The sequence below is a fragment of the Heterodontus francisci genome, chromosome 4 (assembly GCF_036365525.1).
Source record: "Heterodontus francisci isolate sHetFra1 chromosome 4, sHetFra1.hap1, whole genome shotgun sequence".
Classification (NCBI taxonomy): Eukaryota; Metazoa; Chordata; class Chondrichthyes; order Heterodontiformes; family Heterodontidae; genus Heterodontus; species Heterodontus francisci.
Window position 1 is genome coordinate 77,507,563 of NC_090374.1, and position 22,516 is coordinate 77,530,078.

The following is a 22,516-nucleotide window of genomic DNA, read 5'->3' on the forward strand; positions in this document are numbered from 1 at the left end:
TATCGCTTGGAATGGCAGTCTGAAATCAGTTTGATGTTTTTTGTGGTGTCTGAATATTTTATACTGTTTCAGACACATTAATGTATTTTTTCTTTCAGATGAAGCTTATGTGTATTTCTCATAATTTCTCTTCTTTTTGTCATATTTCTACATAAAGAAAGAAGTTGCAATTATTTAGTGCTGTTCATGTGCTCAGGACCAAAAAGCACTTCATAGACTGTTATGTACTGTTGTAATGTAGGAAAATATGGCAGCCAGTTTGAGCACAGCAAAATCCCACAAATAGCAATGAGATAAAAAATCAGAAAATCTGTTTTAATGATGGTGGTTGAGGTACAAATATTGGTCAGGAAATTTGTTTGATCTTTTATATGCAAACTGTGAGGTTGAATCAGACCTCAATTTAACATCTCATCTGAGAGAGAGCATCTCTGATAGTTCATCACTTCCTTAATACTTCAGAGTGTTAGCCTAGATTATGTGCTCAAGGCTCTGGAGTGGGGCTTGAACCCACAGCTTTTTGACTCAGTGGTGAGAGTGCTGCCACTGAACCAAGGCTGACATTACATTTAACATTTATAATTTAAAATATTAACATTTTTTATCTGTACTGTTAGCCAATGGATTCTCTAATTATTCAGTTAATTTACACTAAAAACAGTAACATTGAACTTTTGAACAGTAACTTTTGAAATGAATGACTGGGCTAGAAATTAATATTGTTTTGCTTACTTTATATAGATCTTTTTGCATTTGGCTGACTTCTTAATGTGGTATTTTGTAATATAAATTAATTAACAGGATCATAAATAACTAATAATTTGCTTCTAGTGATTATAGTAATGAATAAATATAAACATTTTTGATACACTATAAGGGTGAATATTACCTCATGCTGTCGAAGCACTGCACCTCTGAGTAGTGAATGTAAACTTTTGGCATGATGCATTGAGCTGTAGAAATGCTCCCTAGCAATTAGTTAACGTTTTTATAACACTGTATATTAATGTTTGATCTCTCCACAGATCCTTATTAATGTTTGAATGTCCCACATCTGAAGTACCAATTTCACGAGCTGAACTGATGCAGCTTATTGAAATGTGTCAAGCCCTTCAAAAAAGACTGCAGAAATGGCAAACGGTAAAATGAAAGCCAAACAAGAGCTGAAGTGTTCTTAATTTCTTATTGAATTACACGAGTAGCAGCTGAAAGAATGTTTCACTAAAACGGTGTTAAATTTAGGATAACTTGAAGTTGATATAAAAACATGATATCAATTGTATGATTAGGTAAATAGCTGGGCTATGTACAGTGGTTGGTCATAATGACTTCCTTATTTAATTTCCTGTGGATGTTACACTTGATCATGTAATGGTCTAAATTGTAATGTTAATTGATTATTAATAAATAATGCACAATGGATAACAAAACAAATACTAACATTATCACATATATGAGAAAGAACTTGTAACTAATTTTGTCAGTGATGCTGTTACAAGTGAGTTATCATGGTTTTCTTCAACATAGAATGGATCGGCTATTCCATTTTCTTTCTGTATGCATTCTGCAATTATATAGTAGATGATGAAAAAGTAATTTATTTTAAGTCAGAGATTAAGATAGGGTGCCACTTTTAGGTGGGCACCAAACAGGTGGGATGTCAACAGTGCTCCAGAAATGCCTGCCCAGCAAGGCAGGTGGTTGCCTGGAGCCTTGGGGCATCCTGAGGAAAAGAATTGGCTGGCTACCAAATGCAGATGGTCACCAGGTAAGAGGAGGTGCAGATGCCAGAGCTGGGGGCAAGAACAGATCTGCAACCAGCCAGAAGATTTTTGTGGGGTCTAGAAGAACATTCCTCTTCCTCCCCCACAAAAATCTTCAAAACTAACCCCTCCCCCCAAAAAAATTGTCTTTTGGGAGCTGCCTGCGGTGGTCCATTTAAGGGGAATGTGCCATTGGCATTAACCCCGAATGCTTCGCTCCTTTCTCTCAGAAAGTTACAGTCAGGGTATTACAACATGATTGACATAGTTAAACACCGTATGCCTGTTAATGTTTGGCCATTTAAAGGGCTGCCTGAAACATAGGAACAATATGAACAGGAGAAGACCACTCAGCCCTGTTTTGTCATTCAGTTAGATCATGGCTGATCACAGAATCATGGAATAATACAGTGCAGAAGAGGCCCTTCGGCCCATCAAGTCTGCACCGATGCATTAAAGACACCTGACCTGTCTACCTAATCCCATTTGCCAGCACTTGGCCCATAGCCTTGAATGTTATGACGTGTCAAGTGCTCATTCAGGTACTTTTTAAAGGATGTGAGGCAACCCGCTTCTACCACCCTCCCAGGCAGTGCATTCCAGTCCGTCAGCACCCTCTGGGTAAAAAGGTTCTTCCTCAAATCCCCCTTAAACCTCCTGCCCCTCACCTTAAACTTGTGTCCTCTTGTAACTGACCTTTCAACTAAGGGGAACAACTGCTCCCTATCCACCCTGTCCATGCCCGTCATAATCTTGTACACCTCGATCAGTTCCCCCCTCAGTCTTCTCTGCTCCAGCGAAAACAACCCAAGGCTATCCAACCTCTCTTCATAGCTTAAATGTTCCATCCCAGGCAACATCCTGGTGAATCGCCTCTGCACCCCCTCCAGTGCAATAACATCCTTCCTATAATGTGGCGACCAGAATTGCACACAGTACTCCAGCTGTGGCCTTACCAAAGTTCTGTACAACTCCAACATGACCTCCCTGCTTTTGTAATCTATGCCTCGATTGAAAAAGGCAAGTGTCCCATCTGCCTTTTTCACCACCCTATTAACCTGCCCTTCTGCCTTCAGAGATCTATGGACAAACACACCATGGTCCCTTTGTTCCTCGGAACTTCCCAGTGTCAGACCATTCATTGAATACTTTCATGTCACATTACTCCTTCCAAAGTGTATCACCTCACATTTTTCAGGGTTAAATTCCATCTGCCATTTTTCTGTCCATTTGACCATCCCGTTTATATCTTCCTGTAACCCAAGACACTCAACCTCACTGTTAACCACTCGGCCAATCTTTGTGTCATCCGCGAACTTATTGATCCTACCCCCCACATAGTCATCTATGTCGTTTATATAAATGACAAACAATAGAGGACCCAGCACAGATCCCTGTGGTACACCACTGGACACTGGCTTCCAGTCACTAAAACAGCCGTCTGTCATCACTCTCTGTCTCCTACAGCTAAGCCAATTTTGAATCCACCTGATTTAAACTTCAACTCCATTTTCTCGCCTTTGCTCCATATTTCTTGCCACTTACCTAACAAAAAATTATCTATCTCAATCTTGAAAACTACAATCGTCCCAGCATCTACAGCTTTTTAAGAGCATAAAAAATAGGAACAGCAGTTGACCTATTGACTCCTCGAGCCTTCTCCACCAATTTAATAATTGGCTGATCTTCTACCTCAACTTCACTTTCCTGCCTGCTCCCCATATCCTTGATTCCCTTGGAGATCAAAAAATCTATCGATCTCAATCTTGAATATACTCAATGATGGAGCATCCACAACCCTCTGAGGTAGACTATTCCAAAGATTCACAACCCACTGAGTGAAGAAATTTCTCCAGATGTGCCCCTGTGTTCTACAGTCCCCAGTCAGGGGAAACAGCCTCTCAGTATCTAAGCAAGAGAGTTCCAAATTTCTACCACCCTGAATGGCCTAGCTCTTATTTTAAAATAATGTTCCCTTGTTCTTGATTCCCCCACCAAAGGAAATTGTTTCTCCCTATCTACCTATCAAATCCTTTTGACATTTTAAACACCTCGATCACATCTCTATCTCCTATACTCAAGGGAATACAAACCAGGTTTATGCAAGCTGTCCTCATAATTTATCTCTCTAAGCCCCGGATCATTAAACTATGCCTCATTTCTTCCAAAGCTCATATATCCTTCCTGAGGTGCAATGCTAAAAACTGAATACAATACTCCAGTGGGGTCTACAACTGAGGCATAATTTTCTCCTTTGTATTCTAGCCCCCTTGAGATAAAGGCCTTTTTGATTGCTTTTTGTAGCTGTTTACTGGTTTTTAATGATTTGTGTTGTTGGGCTTCTTTGCTCAGTTGATATAGAGAGGTAAAGGGATGCACAAGATTCCCAACTTTTTCAACCGCTGGTCATTCTTCAGGTGAGAAATGGGAGGCCAGTAGTTGAAATTCTCTCCCATATTCTTTATGGCATTTGGGAAAGCAGAAATATGAAATAATATAGTTTTCCATGATTTTTTACAATATTTACTTGATGTATTAAATGTCTAAATAACAGGATGATCCCTAGGCAACTAATGAGAAGCAATGCCTTATAAAATTGATCGGAGAATTGCACTGGGAAGGTGGGCATCAGATCTTTAGTGCTTCTTGGCAGACTTGTGTTTGCTCTGACCCCTCGGTTCAACAGTTAATGTTAATTTTCTATTTAATCTTCTGCATTCAAGATCCATACAGGTTCGATAGAGTTGATGGAGGAAGGATGTTTCCCCTGGCTGGGGGCTCATGAACCAGGGGACACAGTGGTAGGCCATTTAGGACTGAGATGAGGAGGAATTTCTTCATTCAGAGGGCGGTGAATCTGTGGAATTTTGTACTCTAGAGGGCTTTGGAAGCTCAGTTATTGCGTATGTTCAAGACAGAGATCGATAGATTTCTAGATAGTAATGATATCAAGGGATATGGGGATAATGTGAGAAAATGGCGTTGAGGTAGAAGATCAGCCATGATCTAGTTGAATGGTGGAGCAGGCTCGAGGGGCCGAATGGCCTACTCTTGCTCCTATTTCCTGTGTTCCAATGTTTTTATGTAGAAGTAGTTTACCACTGGTCAGTATAGACTCTTTGCATTGATGTAGAATGGTATAAACATAGAGGTATGATGTAAATGCAAACAATTCATGTGGTGCTGCTTCAGTTGCCTGTAGAGAATTCCAGTTTGGCTGCATCTCTGCACTGCTGTGGAGGATGAAGTAGGCAATCGTCATCATGTTCACTGGTCTTAATTTAGCCTAGAAGCAAAAGGTTTTCTGTTCAGCCTGGCAAACAGACCTACTGAATTCCTGGGAAGCAATGGGCTTTGTAGAACACTGCAGATACTTGCTGTGACAAGTAAGGTCTGGCATCTTCAGGACTTTTAGAACATAAGAAATAGGAGTAGGATTACGCCATGTGGCCCCTCGAGCCTGCATCGCCACTTAATAAGATTGTCGCTGAACTTCTACATTGGTTTCACTTTCCCAATTCTTATGCTTCTCATAGCCTTTTTTCAACATTTTAACTGTCTATTTTTCCCAACATATCTCAGATGTGAGTGCCAGCCTAGAAGGAAAATATTTGTAACTGAAGAGAGCTTGCTGCCCTAGTAGAAGCAAGTTAGTAGTGAAAATTCAAGCTTTTGTGAGAGTTATTTACTTCATCCTCTCAGAACTGGCAAGCCATTTGTCGCTTTATAATTCTGTTTATACCTGCCTGTAATAATTGAGTTGCTCTTTGTCATTTGAATCAGAAGCTAACCACTATATAGAAAATTATATCATTAGAAAAAAAATTACATCTCCTTTTGACACCATCCTTCAAGTTGATTAAGAGTTATGCCTAGTACACATTCTGAGGGATTGCTACATAGCCATTGACATATATTCATGAATTGTCATTTAGCAGGTCCCTGTTTTCTCACAAGTGGCTACATTTCTGATTCAGTGACCAATATTCCACAAGAAGTTAGCTTTACATTGGAACCTTGCTGACCATTTTGGAAATGTTGGGAACCATTACTCTGTATTGATATTAGACATCAAGAGAATTACTCAATTTTTGCACTGTGACATTGAGATCATCATATGCTGATGAGTTTGCTCTGTAACCAAATTGAAAAGTGAATATAGGTACCTTTACCTGAGAAATGGTCAGCTGTGACTTTGGCGCTGAGTTGGGAATAGGGATAAAGTTATTCTTGAAACCAAAAACGGAAGAATGTCTGTTTTTCTCCATTATTAGCACCCTGTTAATAAATTTGTATTCTTAGAAGCCTCATGATTTAAAGCCACACATTCTAATGATTTCATTGATGGGTCATTAATTTCACAGAAAAGAAACATTTCTCCTATTTTACATTAAAAGAGGAATTTTACCCCCAAATTTGGTGCTCTGCTTTCACTTAGATGACACAACACTAGTTGGCAAGATGGTTAAGCAACAGAAGCAGCTAATTCTTAAGGTAGAGGTTTTAAGACTTGGTATGCCATCTTGATCAATGCAATTTTTGGAATCAGCTTTGGAAGTAGATGTTTAACTTTCTTCCACTGACGTTAGTTTGGCTAATTGGGTTGCTAATCTTTAATAGAACATTTATTTCTAGACTTAGGATTTGAACCAACTTTTCAGAACATAGGAAATAGTAGGCCATTGGGCCCCTTGAGCCTGCTTCACCATTCAACTAGATCATGGCTGATCTTCTACCTCAATGCCATTTTCCCACACTATCCTCATATGCCTTGATATCTTTACTATCTAGAAATCTGTCAATCTCTGTTTTGTATATGACTGAGCTTCCGCAGCCCTTTGGGGTAGAGAATTCCAAAGATTCACCACCCTCTGAGTGAAGAAATTGCTCCTCATCTCAGTCCTAAATGGTCTACCTCTCATTCAGAGACTGTCCCCTGGTTCTAGACACCCCAGCCAGAGGAAACAGCCTTCCTGCATCAAACCTATCAAGCCCTGTAAGAATTTTGTATGCATCAGTGAGATCACCTCTCATTCTTCTAAATTCTAGAGAATATAGGCCCAGTCTCCTCAATCTCTCCTCATAGGACAATCCCGCCATCCCAGGCATCAGTGTTGGGGCCTCAACTTTTTACAATTTATATAAATGACTTAGATGAAGGGACCAAAGATATGGTTGCTAAATATGCTGATGACACAAAGCTAGGTAGGAAAGTAAGTTGTGAAGAGGACATAAGGAGGCTAAAAAGGGATATAATTGGTTATGTGAGTGGGCAAAGATCTGGGAAATGGAATATAATGTAGGAAAATGTAAAATTGTTCACTTTGACAGGAAGAATAAAAAAGAAGCATATTATCTAAATGATGAGAGACTGCACAGCTCTGAGATGCAAGGGATCCGGTTATCCTGGTGCATGAATCACAAAAGGTTAGTATGGAAGTTCAGTAAGTAATTAGGAAAGCTAATAGGATGTTATCGTTTATTGTGAGGGGAATTAAACACAAAAATAGGGCGGTTATGCTTCAGTTATACCGGGCAATGGTGAGACTACATCTGGAGTATTGTGTACAGCATTGGTCTCCTTATTTAAGAAAAGATGTAAATATGTTGGAAGCAGTTCAGAGAAGGTTTACTAGACTAATACCTGGAATGGGCGGGTTGTCTTACGAGGAAAGGTTGGACAGGCTAGGCTTGTATCCAATGGAGTTTAGAAGTGTAAGAGGCGACTTAGTTGAAACATATAAGATCCTGAGGGGTCTTGACAGATTGGATTTGGAAAGGATGCTTCCCCTTGTGGGAGAATCTAGAACTAGGGGTTACTGTTTAAAAATAAGGGGTCGCACATTTAAGACAGAGATGAGGAGAAGTTTTTTCTCAGAGGGTCGTGAGTCTTTGGAACACTCTTCCTCAAAAGGCAGTGGAAGTAGAATCTTTAAATATTTTTAAGGCAGAGGTAGATTGATTCTTGATAAGCAAAGAGGGTGAAAGGTTATTGGGGAAGGCAGGAATGTGGAGTCGAGGTTACAGTCAGATCAGCCATGATCTGATTGAACCGAGGAGCAGGCTTGATGGGCCGAGTGGCCTACTCCTGCTCCTAATGCGTACGTTCGAATCAGTCTGGTGAACTTTCGTTGCACTACCTCTATGGCAAGTGTATCCTTCCTTAGGTAAGGAGATCAAAACTGTACACAATACTCTAGGTGCAATCTCACCAAGGCTTTATACAATTGCAACAAGACTTCTTTACTCCTGTACTCAAACCCTCTTGTAATAAAGACCAACATACCTTTTGCCTTTCTAATTGCTTGCTGCACTTGCATTTTAGCTTTCAGTGAGTTATAAACAATGACTCCCAGGTCTCTCTGGACATCAACACTTCCCAATCTCTCACCATTTAAGAAATACCCTGCATTTCTGTTTTTCCTACCAAAGTGGATAACTTCACAGTTTTCCACATTATATTCCATCTGCCATGCTCTTGCCCACTCACTTAGCCTGTCTAAATCCCCTTGAAGCCTCTTTGCAGCCTCTTCACAACTCACATTCCCACCTAGTTTTGTGTCATCAGCAGACTTGGAAATATTAAATTTGCTCCCCACATCCAGAAGATTGATTTAGATTGTGTTAAGACCGCAGTGGGAGCAATGCACTATCAATTCAGTCCCGTAACTCCACAGGCCACATCATGTTATTAAAGTTTTCCACCCAACCGGAAAACAGTCAAATTAAACACTCAGACTTAACCCCCAGAATGAAACAGACCAAACCAGGTATCTTTAGACAACAACAAATTAACTATTTATTTAAAAAACTAAATCTTAAACACTATTAAAATAAACCTATGTCTAAAGACCCTATAACATCTTATTTTAACCTAACTTCCCCATTCACACGCATACATTCATAAATAACAGTAGTTAACTGGTTTCTAAAAGTGGCGTTTTTAAAAATTAGCTGTTTCTTAAGAATAAAAGAAATAAATAAGTTTTGTGGGTTACGTTCCTGATGGATAAGGTATTCTAATGTGAAAATAATCAAAGGCCACTCGAAGTCTTCACTTGGATTTGATGAAGCAGTCTGTGTTTGATAGGGGGCATTCAAACTCTTTGGCTGCAGCAGGCATCAACAGTTCCTTCAGCAATGCCAAATGCTCTCTCAAAAGGCATATTTCCTCTTTAGGCAATTCATTTGTCCCATACCTCCTTGTAGAATTTCTGCTGAGAGAATAGACAGCTGTTCTCAGTACGCTTCGCTGGTGAATCTGGTTCAGACTGGTTTTTGCCAGTTTTACACACAGTCAAGTGGAAACACTACACCATGTGACTTCTCTTTCCTGCTGTTGCCTAGGTAACAAAATGCAGCTGTGGCACACTGTGTCTCCATAAATCCAAAACTTCACTCCCAGTCTTAAAGGCACACTGTTTTAATCTGAGGAGAAAAATCTTACAAGTCCTTGACAATTATGAATAGCTGGGGGCCAAGCACTGATCCTTGCAGTACCTCACTAGTCACTGCCTGCCAACCTGAATATGGCCCGTTTAATCCTACTCTCTGTTTTCTGTCCGTTAACCAATTCTCAATCCATGCCAGTATATTACTCCTAAACCCATGTGTTTTAATTTTGCTTACTAAGTTCCTGTTTGGGACATTATTAAAAGCCTTCTGAAAATCCAAATGCACCACATCCACTGGTTCCCCCTTCTCTATTCTGCAAGTTACATCCTCAAAAAACTCAAACAGGTGCTGCTGTCTTTCTCCGGGTCCTCCTTTCTCCCGCTGTTTTAGACACTGCTGTCTTTCTCTGGGTCCTCCCTTCTGCTCTTTGTTGTATATGTAGCAGCAAGAGACAGGAAGACCTGTGCCAAAATTTATGAATTTTGCATCAGATATTCTCTGGGTTTGGTGTTATTGGTCACTCCTGTAAGTGGGCATTGTGCTGTATGATCAAGAGTGCACCTTTTATTGCTTAATATCTAGATAAATGGTAACGTGACCCAGAACTAACAGGCCTCGATGTTTTGGGCAGTGTACTCTTCCTGTCATCTGGAGAAATAACTGGAATGGGTGGAAACAGTGGGTTTATATGTGGTGGAGAATGGGAATGTGGGCGAGACCTTACTGTTGATAGGTCATTACATGTTCTTGTTCTTGCTGCTATTGGTCGGCTAATTGTGTTCCATGATAGGTCGGTACATGCTATTATTCTTGCTGCAACTTGGTCAGCTATTGTATCTTGTGGTAAGTCGATACATATTATTGTTCTTGTCGAGGTATGTTGGCTGCAGAGTTGGTGGTGGTGTGTTTCTTGAGTCGGGGTAGCCAGATATCACTGATGAGCAGGCCACTGTCTTCAGGGATGGTGTGGTGTTGATAGATCTCCATAGCCTCCCTGACATGTCTTGTATGCCAGTGTGTAATGGATGAGGTGAGTTTGTAGTATTTCTCCAGACAACGGGCAGAATACACTGCCCAAAACGTCTGCCAGTTCTTTTAAGAACTCCTTTTTCAAGGAAACAGCTGCTCTTTTCAGAGCAAATTCACATGGTGTTAAACTGTAAAATCATCTTAATCAGCATTACTGTTCTCACCATGAAAACCTTCAAACAACTGACCACGTTATTAACCATATTATTTCTTACATGGCTATTGGCGACCATAGAATCTTCTAACAAGGCTTATGTCCCTGGCTTCAGACTGAGTAATGAACATCAGAAACTGCTGGCTATAAGATTGCCATCTAATGGACCACAAAACATCATGATCCTGCCTCTTTCTCAGAACTGATTCAGACCTTCACCTCAGATTGGGATGTCAATCAAACCTATTATTTTAAAAAGATCCCCAGGTTGTCAGTCACTTGGGATGTTTGAATTAAATGACTTAACCCCTTTCTGAGAAATCCATTGATCTGTTCCAACCAGATTGATCAGCCTGTGATTATTGGAAATTCACATTTGTTCGGAGAGCTCTCAGGGGCACTACTGGACAGAATGGTGTTAATAGCTCTGCACTCAGCAGGTATTAGCATATTTAACTATCATTTGTTCCACGGGATTAACCTATATTAACCTGCTTTTATATACTAGACCAAAATACATATTCTTTGCAGCTTACATAAGTAAATAGTAAGCATTTTTCAAATTTAAGCCTGTGTGAGCTGTGACCAGCAAGACGAAAATCGAATAACTAATTCTGGGTAGCTAAAAACGCTTAATTTTTGTCACTGTCTTATTCAGAAAAGGAGGAAGGAAAACCAGGCAGTTATGGGCTAAGCAATTTTACTTCAGTTATCGATAGACCTCTGAAGTCCATGATAGAGGATGAAATTAGTGAACAGTCAGAAAGACTAGGTTGGGGTGAACGGTATTGGGGTGCTGATGGAGTTATGATTTTGTTTGTGTTTTGCGTTTTCTACATTACTTTATTGACAACACTTCAAATGCACTTCATTGGCTGTAAAGCGCTTTGAGACGTCTGGTGGTCATGGAAGGCACTATAAAAATGCAGGTTTTTGTATATCAACTGCCTTGCTGGAAGGCACGATCGGTTTATATGATCAGACCTCATTACCATTGTATAGGTGAGCTGTCGTTGTTAATCATACTCCTTGGAGGCAACTTGCCAATTGATGTGCTGCCTTCTTGAACCGCTGAAGACCTTGGGGTGTAGGTAGACTAACAGTGCTGATTGTAAGGGAGTTCCAGGATTTTGACCCAGTGACAGTGAAGGAATGGCAGTATAATTCCAAGTCAGGATGGTGTGTAGCTTGGAGAGGAACATGTAGGTGGTGGTGTTCCCATGCATCTGCATCCCTTGTCCATCTAGATGGTAGAGGTCACAGGTTTGGAAAGTGCTGTCGAAGGGACCTTGGTGAGTTGCTGCAGTGCATCTTGTAGATGATACTGCTGCCACTGTGCGTCGGTGGTGGAGGGAGTGAATATTGAAGGTAGTGGATGGGGTGCCAATCAAGTGGGTTGCTTTGTACTGGATGGTGTCGAGCTTCTTGTATGTTGTTGGAGTAGCACCCATCCAGGCAAGTACTCCATCACACTCCTGACTTGTGCCTTATAGATGGTGGACAGGCTTTGGAGAGTCAAGAGGTGAGTTACTCACTGCAGAATTCCCAACCTCTGAATGCTTTTGTAGCCACAGCATTTATGCGGCATCTCCAGTTCAGTTTCTGGTCAATGGTAACCCCCAGGATGTTAATAGTGGGGGATTCAGCGATGGTAATGCCATTGAACGTCATGGGGAGATGGTTAGATTCTCTCTTGTTTGTGATGGTTATTGCTTGGCAGTTGTTGGTGCGAATGTTACTTGCCACTTATCAGCCCAAGCCTGGATGTTGTCCAAGTCTTGCTGCTTATGGACATGGGCTGCTTCAGTATCTGAGGAGTCGTGAATGATGCTGAACATTGTGCAATCATCAGCAAATATCACCACTTCTGACCTTATGATGAAGGGAAAGTCATTGATGAAGTAGCTGAAGATGTTTGGGCCCAGGAACTCCTGCAGTGACATCCTGGGACTGAGATAATTGACCTGCAACAACCACAACCATCTTCCTTTGTGCTAGGTATGACTCCAACCAGCAGAGAGTTTGCCCCTTGATTCCCATTGACTCCTGTTTTGCTCGGGCTCCTTGATGCTATACTCGGTCAAATGGTGCCTTGATGTCAAGGACTGTCACTTTCACCTCACCTTTGGAGTTCATCTCTTTTGTCGATGTTTGGACCAAGGCTGTAATGAGGTCAGGAGCTGAGTGCGCCTGGCAGAACGGAGCGGCAGTCTGTGGCTGTGTCCCCGCGCAATGGGTTGAAAAAGTGTTAAAAAAAAATCTAACAGTGACATCACGGGAAATCAGTAAGCTGATTGGTTGGTAAGTAACAGCTGTTATTGCCTGCAAATAGCCTAAAAATCAGAAAAAAAGTTCTTTTTTTAAAACCCTCTACTACTAAGGTTTCAGTTAGTGTAATTTATTAATAATTACTAATTAGAATAGTGCCATTTTGACAGAGTATAAGGCTGTGAGTTCTGTGAGGGATTTCACTGACTAGAGGAAGGAGGTGCTCTTTGCAGTCTTTTTTCCACCTTTTCGGCCTCCACGGTACAGGGGAAGATTCCGATTAGCAAGTAACTGCTAAATTATTCTACTTATTATATTAGCAGTAATTAGATTGTAAAGCTAAGTAATGGCAGGGCAGCTCGGTCAAGTGGAATGTGCCTCCTATGGTATGTGGGAAGTCGTGGACGTACCATGTGTCCTTGACAAACACATCTGCAGGAAGTGTCACCGGCTGCAGAAGCTTGAGCTCCGGGTTTCGGAACTTGAGCAGCGGCTGGAGTCACTGTGGCACGTCCGCGAGGCAGAGAACAACATGGATAGCACGTTTCAGGAGGTAGTCACCCCAGAGCTTAAGAGACTACAGGCAGAGAGGGACTGGGTGGCTGCCAGACAGACAAGAAGGTCAAGGCGTCCCCACAGGGCATCCTACTTTCTAACCGGTATTCAGTTCTGAGTACCAATGGGAGAGAGGGTTCCTCTGGAGAGTGTAGCGAGAGTCATGACCAGAGCACCATGGGTGGCTCAGTTATGCAGGGAGGGAAGAGAGAAGAGAGCAATAATGGTAGGGGATTCTATAGTTAGGAGAACAGATAGGTGTTTCTGTGATCACAGACATGATTCCAGGATGGTATGTTGCTTCCCTGGTGCAAGGGTCACTGAGCGGCTACAGAGCATTCTGGAGGGTGAGGGTGCACAGCCAGAGGTCGTGGTCCACATTGGTACCAATGATATAGGAAGAACGAGGGATGAGGTCCTGCAGGTTGAGTTTAGGGAATTAAAAAAGAGATTAGCAAACAGGATTTCAAAGATAGCAATCTCCGGATTACTTCCAAGGCCACATGCTAGTGAGTATAGTAATAGGAGAATACACCAGATGACTACGTGGCTGGAGAGATGGTGCAGGAGGGAAGGCTTCAGATTTCTAGAGGATTGGGACCAGTTCTGGGGAAGGTAGGACCTGTACAAGCCGGACAGTCTACAGCTGAACAGGACTGGGACAGGCAGGTTTGCTAGTGCTGTTGGGGATGGTTTAAACTAGTTTGGCAGGAGTATGGGAACCTGAGGTCAGTTTCAGATAGGACAATTTCAGGGCAGGGAACAGGAGACAGAAAATTAGCAAGTGACTCTGAAAGACAGAAGAAGCAAAGATTAAAAAGTGTGCAGCACAGGAATTTGGCATTGTTAACAGGTATTTATTTAAATGCAAGGAGTATAGTAAATAAAGCTGATGAGCTGAGGGCACATATAGACATATGGCAACATGATATCATTGCTATAACGGAAACTTGGCTGAAAAAGGAGCAAGAATGGCAGCTCAACATCCCTGGATATAGGGTTTTCAGGCGGGATAGAGAGAGGGATCAAAAAAGAGAGGGTGTAGCATTATTGGTTAAGGAATCAGTAACAGCTGTGAGGAGGGATGATATACTAAATGAATCATCGAATGAGGCCATATGGGTTGAGCTCTGAAATAAAAAAAAGGGGCAGCCACACGACCAGGAGTGTACTATAGACCCCCAAATAGTGAGAGGCAGATTTCTGAATGCAAAATCTATAGGGCATTAATAGTTAGGGATGTCAACTACTCTAATATCAACTGGGATACAAACAGTGTGAAGGGCACAGAGGGCGGAAAATTCTTGAACTGCATTCAAGAGAATTTTTTTAACCAGCGCGTAACAAGCCCAACGAGAGGGGGTGCAATTCTAGATTTAGTCTTTGGTAATGAAGCTGAGCAAGTGGATGAAGTAGCAGTGGGTTACCATTTTGGAGATAATGACCATAAGACAGTTAGTTTTAGCACAATCATGGAAAAGGGCAAAGATAAAACAGGAATTAAAGTTCTAAATTGGGGGAAGGCAAATTTTACAAAACTGAGAGGTGATCTGGCGAAAGTGGACTGGATACAGCTACTTGAAGGAAAATCAGTGGCAAAACAGTGGGAGGCATTCAAAAGCGAGATTCTACAGGCATAGTGTAGGTGTATCCCCACAAAGATAAATGGTGGCACGGCCAAATTTAGAGCCCCCTGGTTATCTAGAAGCATACAGGGTAAGTTAAAGCAGAAAAAGAAAGCTAATGACGATCACAAAAAACTTAATTCTTTAGAAAGCCTAGAGGAGTATAGAAAGTGCAGGGTGAAGTAAAAAAAGAAATTAGAAATGCAAAAAGAGGACATGAAAAATTATTTGAAGATAAAATCAAGGAAAACCCAAAGATGTTTTATCAGTACATTAAAAGCAAGAGGATATCTAAGGAAAGGGTAGGGCCTATCAGAGATGTACAAGGGAACTTGTGTGTGATGCAGAAGATGTGGGCAGGGTTCTTGATGAGTTTTCTGTCTCTGTCTTCACAAAGGAGAGGGATGATGCAGATATTATAGTAAAAGAGGAGGAGTGTGAAATATTAGATACAATATGCTTAATGAGAGAGGAAGTACTAGAGGGTCTGACATCCTTGAAAGTGGATAAATTGCCAGGGCCGGATGGATTGCATCCCAGGTTGTTAAAGGAAGCCAGGTAGGAAATAGCAGATGTGCTGAGGATCATCTTCAAATCCTCACTGGATACGGGCGAGGTGCCAGAGGATTGGAGGTCTGCGAAAGCTATACCTCTGTTTAAAAAGGGTGCGAGGGATAAGCCAAATAATTATAGGCCGGTCAATCTGACCTCGGTGGTGGGTAAATTATTAGAATCAAGTCTGAGAGACAGGATAAACTGCCACATAGAAAAGCACAGATTAATCAGGGATAGTCAGCATGGATTTGTTAAGGGATGTCATGTCTTACTAACTTGATTGAGGTTTTTGTGGAAGTAACAAGGAGGATTGATGAGGGTAGTGCAGTGGATGTGGTCTGCATGGATTTTAGTAAGGCATTTGCTGATAACACAAAAATTGGCCGTGTAGTTGATAGTGAAGAGGATAGACTCCAGAATGATATCAATGGTTTGGTTGAGTGGGCAGAAGAGTGGCAAATGGAATTCAATCCAGAGAAGTGTGAGGTAATGCATTTGGGGAGGGCAAACAAAGCAAGGGATTACACAATAAATGGGAGGATATTGAGAGGGGTAGAGGAAGTGAGAGACCTTGGAGTGCATGTTCACAGGTCCCTGAAAGTGTCAGGACAGGTAGATAGAGTGGTGAAGAAGGCATATGGAATTTTTTCCTTTATTGGCCGAGGTATAGAATACAGAAGCAGGGATGTAATACTGGAACTGTATAAAACACTAGTTAGGCTACAGCTGGAGTATTGCTTACAGTTCTGGTCACACATTACAGAAAGGACATAATTGTTCTGGAGAGAGTACAGAGGAGATTTACAAGCATGTTGCCAGGGCTTGAAAATTGCAGCTATAAGGAAAGTTTGGATTGGCTAGGGTTGTTTTCCTTAGAATAGCAGAGGCTGAGGGGTGACTTAATTGAGGTGTACAAAATTATGAGGGGCCTAGATAGAGTAGACAGGAAGGACCTGTTTCCCCTAGCGCACAGTTACCAGGGGGTACAGATTTAAGGTAATTGGTAGAAGGATTAGAGGGGACATGAGGAAAAACTTTTTCACCCATAGGGTGGTGGGTGTCTGGAATTCACTGCCAGTAATGATGGTGGAAGCAGAAACCCTCAACTCTTTTAAAAGGTACCTGGACATGCACCTGAGATGCTGTAACCTGCAAGGCTAGTGGGATTTTGGAAGGTGGGATTAGATTGGGCGGCTATTGTTTTCGACTGGTGCAGACACGATGAGCTGAATGGCCTCCTTCTGTGCTGTAATTTTTCTATGGTTCTATATACTGCCCTGCTTTTGTAACTAGGGCATCAGTGGCTTGTGAGATGCAATGGTGTGCTGACGCTTGGAGATGCCACCAAGGTCTGCTGCTGATTCCTGGAATGAGCCAGAGGTGAAGAAGTTCAAGGCCACGGGAACTTTAATGGCTACTGGCAGGGCATGGCGACCAGTACTGCGAGGTCCGAGGCCTTCCTCAATGAGGAACAAATCTCAGATACTATCTGCCTAGATAGGCGCAGTCCTGTGCGGCACTGCTTCTCTGACATGTCCAGGAAACCTCTTCTTTGGCACTATACTTGAGGTTGAGTGTATGGCCTTCGTTGCCTTCTTTGCCCCTCGTTTCTCTCCGCTACCTGCCTCATTCCCAGGACTCTGCATCTGCTCCTGAGAATGTTGATGCTCATCGCTACTCGTTCCTGTCTCTGAGTACCTTAATTCCATGTCCAGCTGTTGTCTTGCTTGCGGTCAGCTGCACTCACAATGCTTACTTGTACCCCTTATGGCTCCACGGTCCCTGGAGGGTCTTGAACCCCTCAACTGACCAACACACACAGACCACTTACTCCATTAACTCTGCTCACCTGATGGCAACTGTGTGACAATGAATGAGTGCCCCTCTCAGACATGCACCCTATTATGAGCCCATCTCATTGAATGGCGCGACTATGACTGCCTTCCCGCTGCATTGCTGCCTCTTTCTACTTGACCTATTTCAGATCCAGCATGGATCCCATGCCTTCCCTCAAAAATTGCAGACTCGCCTTTAATGAGCTGACAGCAAGCTCGTTAACAGGCTTAATTGGTCATTGCTCAGAATCGGGTAGGTTGCCAGGTACCACCTTCCCCCGTCATAAAAATCGCTGACTGTTAATTGCGTGCATGCCCGCCACAGTTTCCACACCCATTTGGCCACCAAAACCCTACGCTATATCAAAGGCCTTACTGAAATCCATGTGCACTCTATCCACTATCAAGCTCCTATGCTATGCTTCCAGAAATATCAGTAAATTAGGTAGGTGCAACCTCCCCTTCATTAATTCAGATTGGCTATCTTTTATGATTTCATTTCTATTTTGATGCTCCACGATCTTAATAAAGGTTTCTGTAACTTCAACCCCAATGGATGTGAAACTCACTGGACTGTAGTTTCCTGTGAGTTTTAAATTATTAAGTATGGTGTACCTGAATTTTATCAACAAACCTCCTATGGGGTGCCTTATTAAACACCTTTTGCTTTTAAATTGCCAAGATTAATCCATTGGATTAGAACTAATAACATGTAAGTTTAATTTTTTTGCTTTTGCATTCTTAATGTCCTCTTGACTGCATTGTTGCCTTGTGTTGTTTACTGTTTACTACACTTCCACTAGGTGGCTGCTGAGACTTCACTTTTCTCTATGTAGAAGAATACATCATAATGATACAATTAATGAATTTAGAATGTTTTGTAGGATTGTAATATATTTTAACCATGATTTTCTTTGATAAAATGTTCGTCGGAGCATATTTATTGCAATTGGCTTTATTTTCATTTATTTCTGTGTTCTGTTTTGAGTAGGTCCCTTTTAAATTGTAATTTAACAATATCTTCTTTTTCTATGAACCATTTATAACTTGTGTGACTTTTCTAACACTTCTTTTCTTGTTTCATCAGCTTATTTATAAGGAGGTAACAAAAATACTTTTGATGGAGAGTTTTAAAGCTATTACTCATGCTTTTTGAATTAGGCATAGCATGTTGTATTGTTTAAAATTGCAATTGAAAGAAATTGCCCATCTGAAAGCATCTCATAATTGTATTCTGTTTTAATGTATTCATTCTTCAGCTGCAGCAGAGCAGTCAGATTCATGTGTTCAGGATAACTCCAAATGAATTGCTGTGCAAGTGATTTCATTATTTCCTAACATATTTATTACAAAAAGGATCAACATTCAACATCCCTAAAATTAGTGCATCCTTTAGTGTGAAGCCCTGCTTTGCCACTTACTTTATCATTTGTTTTGCCAAACTAAAACTGATAATGAAAGGATTTTCCAAAATATTAGTCCTGCTTTAATAGTAACAAATCTTATTAATCTCACACCCTGAACAATTGCATTTTTTCAGATCCTTTTTGTCATTGCATCTGTTTTAAGATTGGCGGTGTTTGCTAACAATGCAATCACTAGGTGGCGCAGTACTAGCACATACGCAAATGCAGCTTCATCCACTGAACCCTCACTGTCTCCGATGTTGCAAGCAGCTGCCAGTAATAAAGATGGCGCCGCTCAATTTATCACAAAAACAGATTAAACCCAAAACCTCTCAATGGTTGTGATCGATGCTCCCTCCCACTTTTGACAGTATCCCGCTCCCTCCTGCCATCACGCTTCTCTTCACCGCTCCCTCCTGCACCCGTCTTCTTGCCGCTGCCTTTCCTCAGTCACTCGCTGCTGGCCTCATCGCATCCCCCCCTCGGCCTCTCGCTCTCCACTTGCCCCCCTCATTCGCTCGCTCCAGATCGCGTTGCTTCCCTCCTCTCGGCAACTCACTTCCGCGTTGCCCTGTCACCCCTCTCTCCCCACCTTGTGCTTTGGTGGCTCGTTCCCCGCTGCTTCTTTGGGCAGTGCAGCGGGGAATGATTGGCTGAGGGGAGGAGGGGAGCGTCGAGGCTGGGAATGAGCGGCCGAGGGAGGGGAGAAGCGGTAAGGCCTGGAACGAGCAGCTGAGGGGGAGGGAAGCGGCCGGGAGTGGGGGTATGCAGCAAGGGCAGGAGCGAGTGGCTGAGGGAGGGAAGCAGTGAGGGCAGGAGCGAGTGGTTGAGGAAGGGAAGTGGCCGTGGGGGTAGCGAGTGGCTGAGGGAAGGCAGCGGCGAGGCGGGAAGCAAGCAGCTGAGATGCGGGGTGGGAGGTGCGTGGGGGGAGCGGCGATTGAAGCAAGGCTGCTGGGATGGAGCGGTGTACTGTTTGGGGAAATGGAAGAGGCTGTTTTGGGGTGAGGACATCATTGTGTGGTGATGTCATGCACACGCATGTGTGCATTCATACTGACAAGCTGGCAAATGTTCGCACAGCCTGATGACGTCCGTGATCGTTCTGCGTTATCAGGAGTCACTTTGTTTAAGGTTTCTTACCATATGAGCAGAAGTTTTAGTTATAGGATCTATTTCCTACAAGGTTGAAAATTAGCTGACTAAGATAATAGATTTATAAAAATGCTGATTTAGTGGTCAAAGGAACTAATTGGCTGTAAGTCTCCAAGACTTCACAATCTAGTAACATTTTGAGTAGATGAGATAAGCAAATTTCACTTACGTGGTAACGGATATCACGTATGTAAGTGGGGAGGGATGGTGTGATTTTTGTCTGCCAACCCTCCCATGGACTGAATTTTAGGACCCAGTGCAGTTGGGATGAGAGACGGACGGGTTCCAATAGTATCGGCACAGGCTAGCCAGAACTGGTTTCCCGACTCCGTTCCTGGCACCAGTTACATTCACCAGGGTAGGGGGAGTGCCTTATCCCCCATTAAGGCCAATTAAAGAGCTTGTAGAGTTCATTAAGAGCTCGTTAACAGAGACTGTTGAGGGTTTCGGGGGGCGCACAGACTACACGTGCTGTCTGAGGCAAACCAAGTAAAAGGAGATGGGTATGGAATGGGGAGCCAGACATGGTTGCACCAGGGAATTACCCTGGAGCCATAAAAGTTTTAAAAGTGCACAGGAGAACTTGGACATTGGTAGACTGTTGCCCTTGACACTGCTCAGGTGGCAGGCAGCATAGGCAGTCATTACCCTACTGGCATGGCAGGGGTGAAGAGCAGGGGGCAAGGCTGCCACGGACAATTGGTCAAGCAGCTGGCACATGGAAGGAAGCAGCTGGCAAAGGGGTACGACTCTCGGATTTTGGGCCCAGAGACAATAAGCAAAAGCTGGAAGGAGGCAGAGGCCATCCTCTCCGCATAGGATCTACTGGCAAAGAAGAAACTACTTTCCAGGCAGATGGCCACAGACATCTGTGCCCTTGTTGCTGAAGACCTTGCGCCTCGCAGCACTGGTTGCCATGCCCTGCCAGTAGCCATGAAAGGCATTGTAACCTTGAACTTCTTTGCTTCTGGCTCCTTCCACAAATCAGCTGCAGACCTTGGTGGCTTCTCACAAAGGGCAGCATACCTCTTACCACTTTCCTTGTCACGTCAGCAATAAAATGAGTCTCAGACATGTGCCTCTCGTATGCATGTGAACGTGGGTGCGTTGCATATTTTAGTAGTTTAACTTGTTTAGCGTGATAAGGTTAATAAACTTACATTTTTCTTGTTTAAACTCAAGAAAACCTGTCTGATTGGTTCATTGAATAATTATATTCAATGAACACTGAGCAACACTGAGCAACACTGAGCAACGGCTCACTGAGGTGGTAAGCTAAAATCACTGTGTTTAAAAAGATAAACTCTGTTACGGCCAAACCAGAGAAGGGGTGAGAGGGGAGCCTGAGACCCTTCCTCACCTGGTCATAACAGTGTGCCTGTTTCTCCTGCACAGACACAAGAGAGTGAGATAAGGCAGTGCTATGCTGTATGGCCAATGCAAGCTGGTCTTATTCATTAGCAGCTACATGTCTCAGTGGTGACAGGTCCTCAGCAGCACTATGGCTCCGAGCCATTCTGAAGGGTCAGTAAGTGCCCTGGGCATGCTGTACTCCCATGTTCAGGAGCAGTGTGCACCCTGAGGCTCCTCAGTTAATGTGTCTGCTGGGACACAAGAGACCGGTCCTGATGGTTTGGGGTGGTACTCATCTTGCCAGAGTGTATGAGGTTGTTGAAGTTTCCGGCACTGGATCCAGGATCTACATGTTTTGCTTCTGTTGTTCACAATCTATGCTATGTCCTGCAGACGAGCTTCATTTATGCAGGTGGCCTCCTCCTGCCACCCTCCGGGAAGAGAACCTCCCTGCTCTCCCTCACGGCCTCCAACACTGTGTCTAGGTCAACATCGGAGAATCCAGGGTCAGTCCTGCCCCAAGTTCCAGGCCTCTGACTCTCCTGGATATCTTCAATAGATCAAGTTGATTTAAACAGCAGCCACAGAAATGGCTGCCGTGGTCTGTTTAAATTAAATCTGGCCTGCACTTCAGAAGTCCCATCTCTGTTCCCGCCCTCACAGCTGCTAATTGGACAGTGAATTCGTCTCCACATCAATTAAGGGGTCGCCCCGTGAATATCATGCATCATTTCCATTCCCCCCACCCCCCCCATCCGAGGGCAGGTTTTGCAACGCGGAAGTTGTCCTGGCTCTTGTTCCCTGCCCCAACGCAAAAATTCAGCCCCATATTTCAGCATGAATGTGGTGGTAACGTGACAGAAGTTCACAAATCAATCTGTGCTGATATTGCACCTAAGGTGGTATTATTCAGCTTTGGGTCCTGTTACAAATTCATGGCTTTGCAGTAGATATTTTCTCCAGTTTAGTGACACTGGCCATTCTCGTTAGCAAATCTCGACTCCCCTACGATCTAGAAAATACTGTTACTCCATCATATCTCCGTAATTGATAATAAGACATAACATCACTAGATAATATATTCTTACACATGGCACAATGTGTATTCTGTATTTTCAGAAGGCAGAGTAAAAAGCACTTTTCATGAGATGAGGCCATTTGTAAACCAACAAACTGCTTCATTTTATATGAAATATATGAACGAACAGAATATATTCCAGTTTCAACCATGACTCAGTTGGTAACACTCTCACCTGTGAGTCAGAAGATTCTAGGTTTATGTCCCATTCCAGAGTCTTAAGCACAAAAATCTGGACTGACACTCCAGTGCAGCACTAAGGCTCAGTCTGCTCCCTCAGGTAGACGCAAAAGATCCCATGGCACTAGTTCAGAGGACACCAGGGGAGTCCTGGCCAATATTTATCCC

General features: G+C 42.8%; 1 protein-coding gene across 2 annotated transcripts in view; it reads left to right on the plus strand.

Moving 5' to 3' along the window:
- LOC137369102 (uncharacterized) overlaps nt 1–22,516 on the plus strand; it is a 323,628-nt gene that overhangs the window by 117,605 nt on the left and 183,507 nt on the right. For both annotated transcript variants that reach the window (XM_068029753.1, XM_068029754.1), the window contains exon 6: nt 1,026–1,140. In XM_068029753.1, the coding sequence (XP_067885854.1) occupies nt 1,026–1,140 (115 nt within the window). The remainder of the gene's footprint in view (nt 1–1,025; nt 1,141–22,516) is intronic.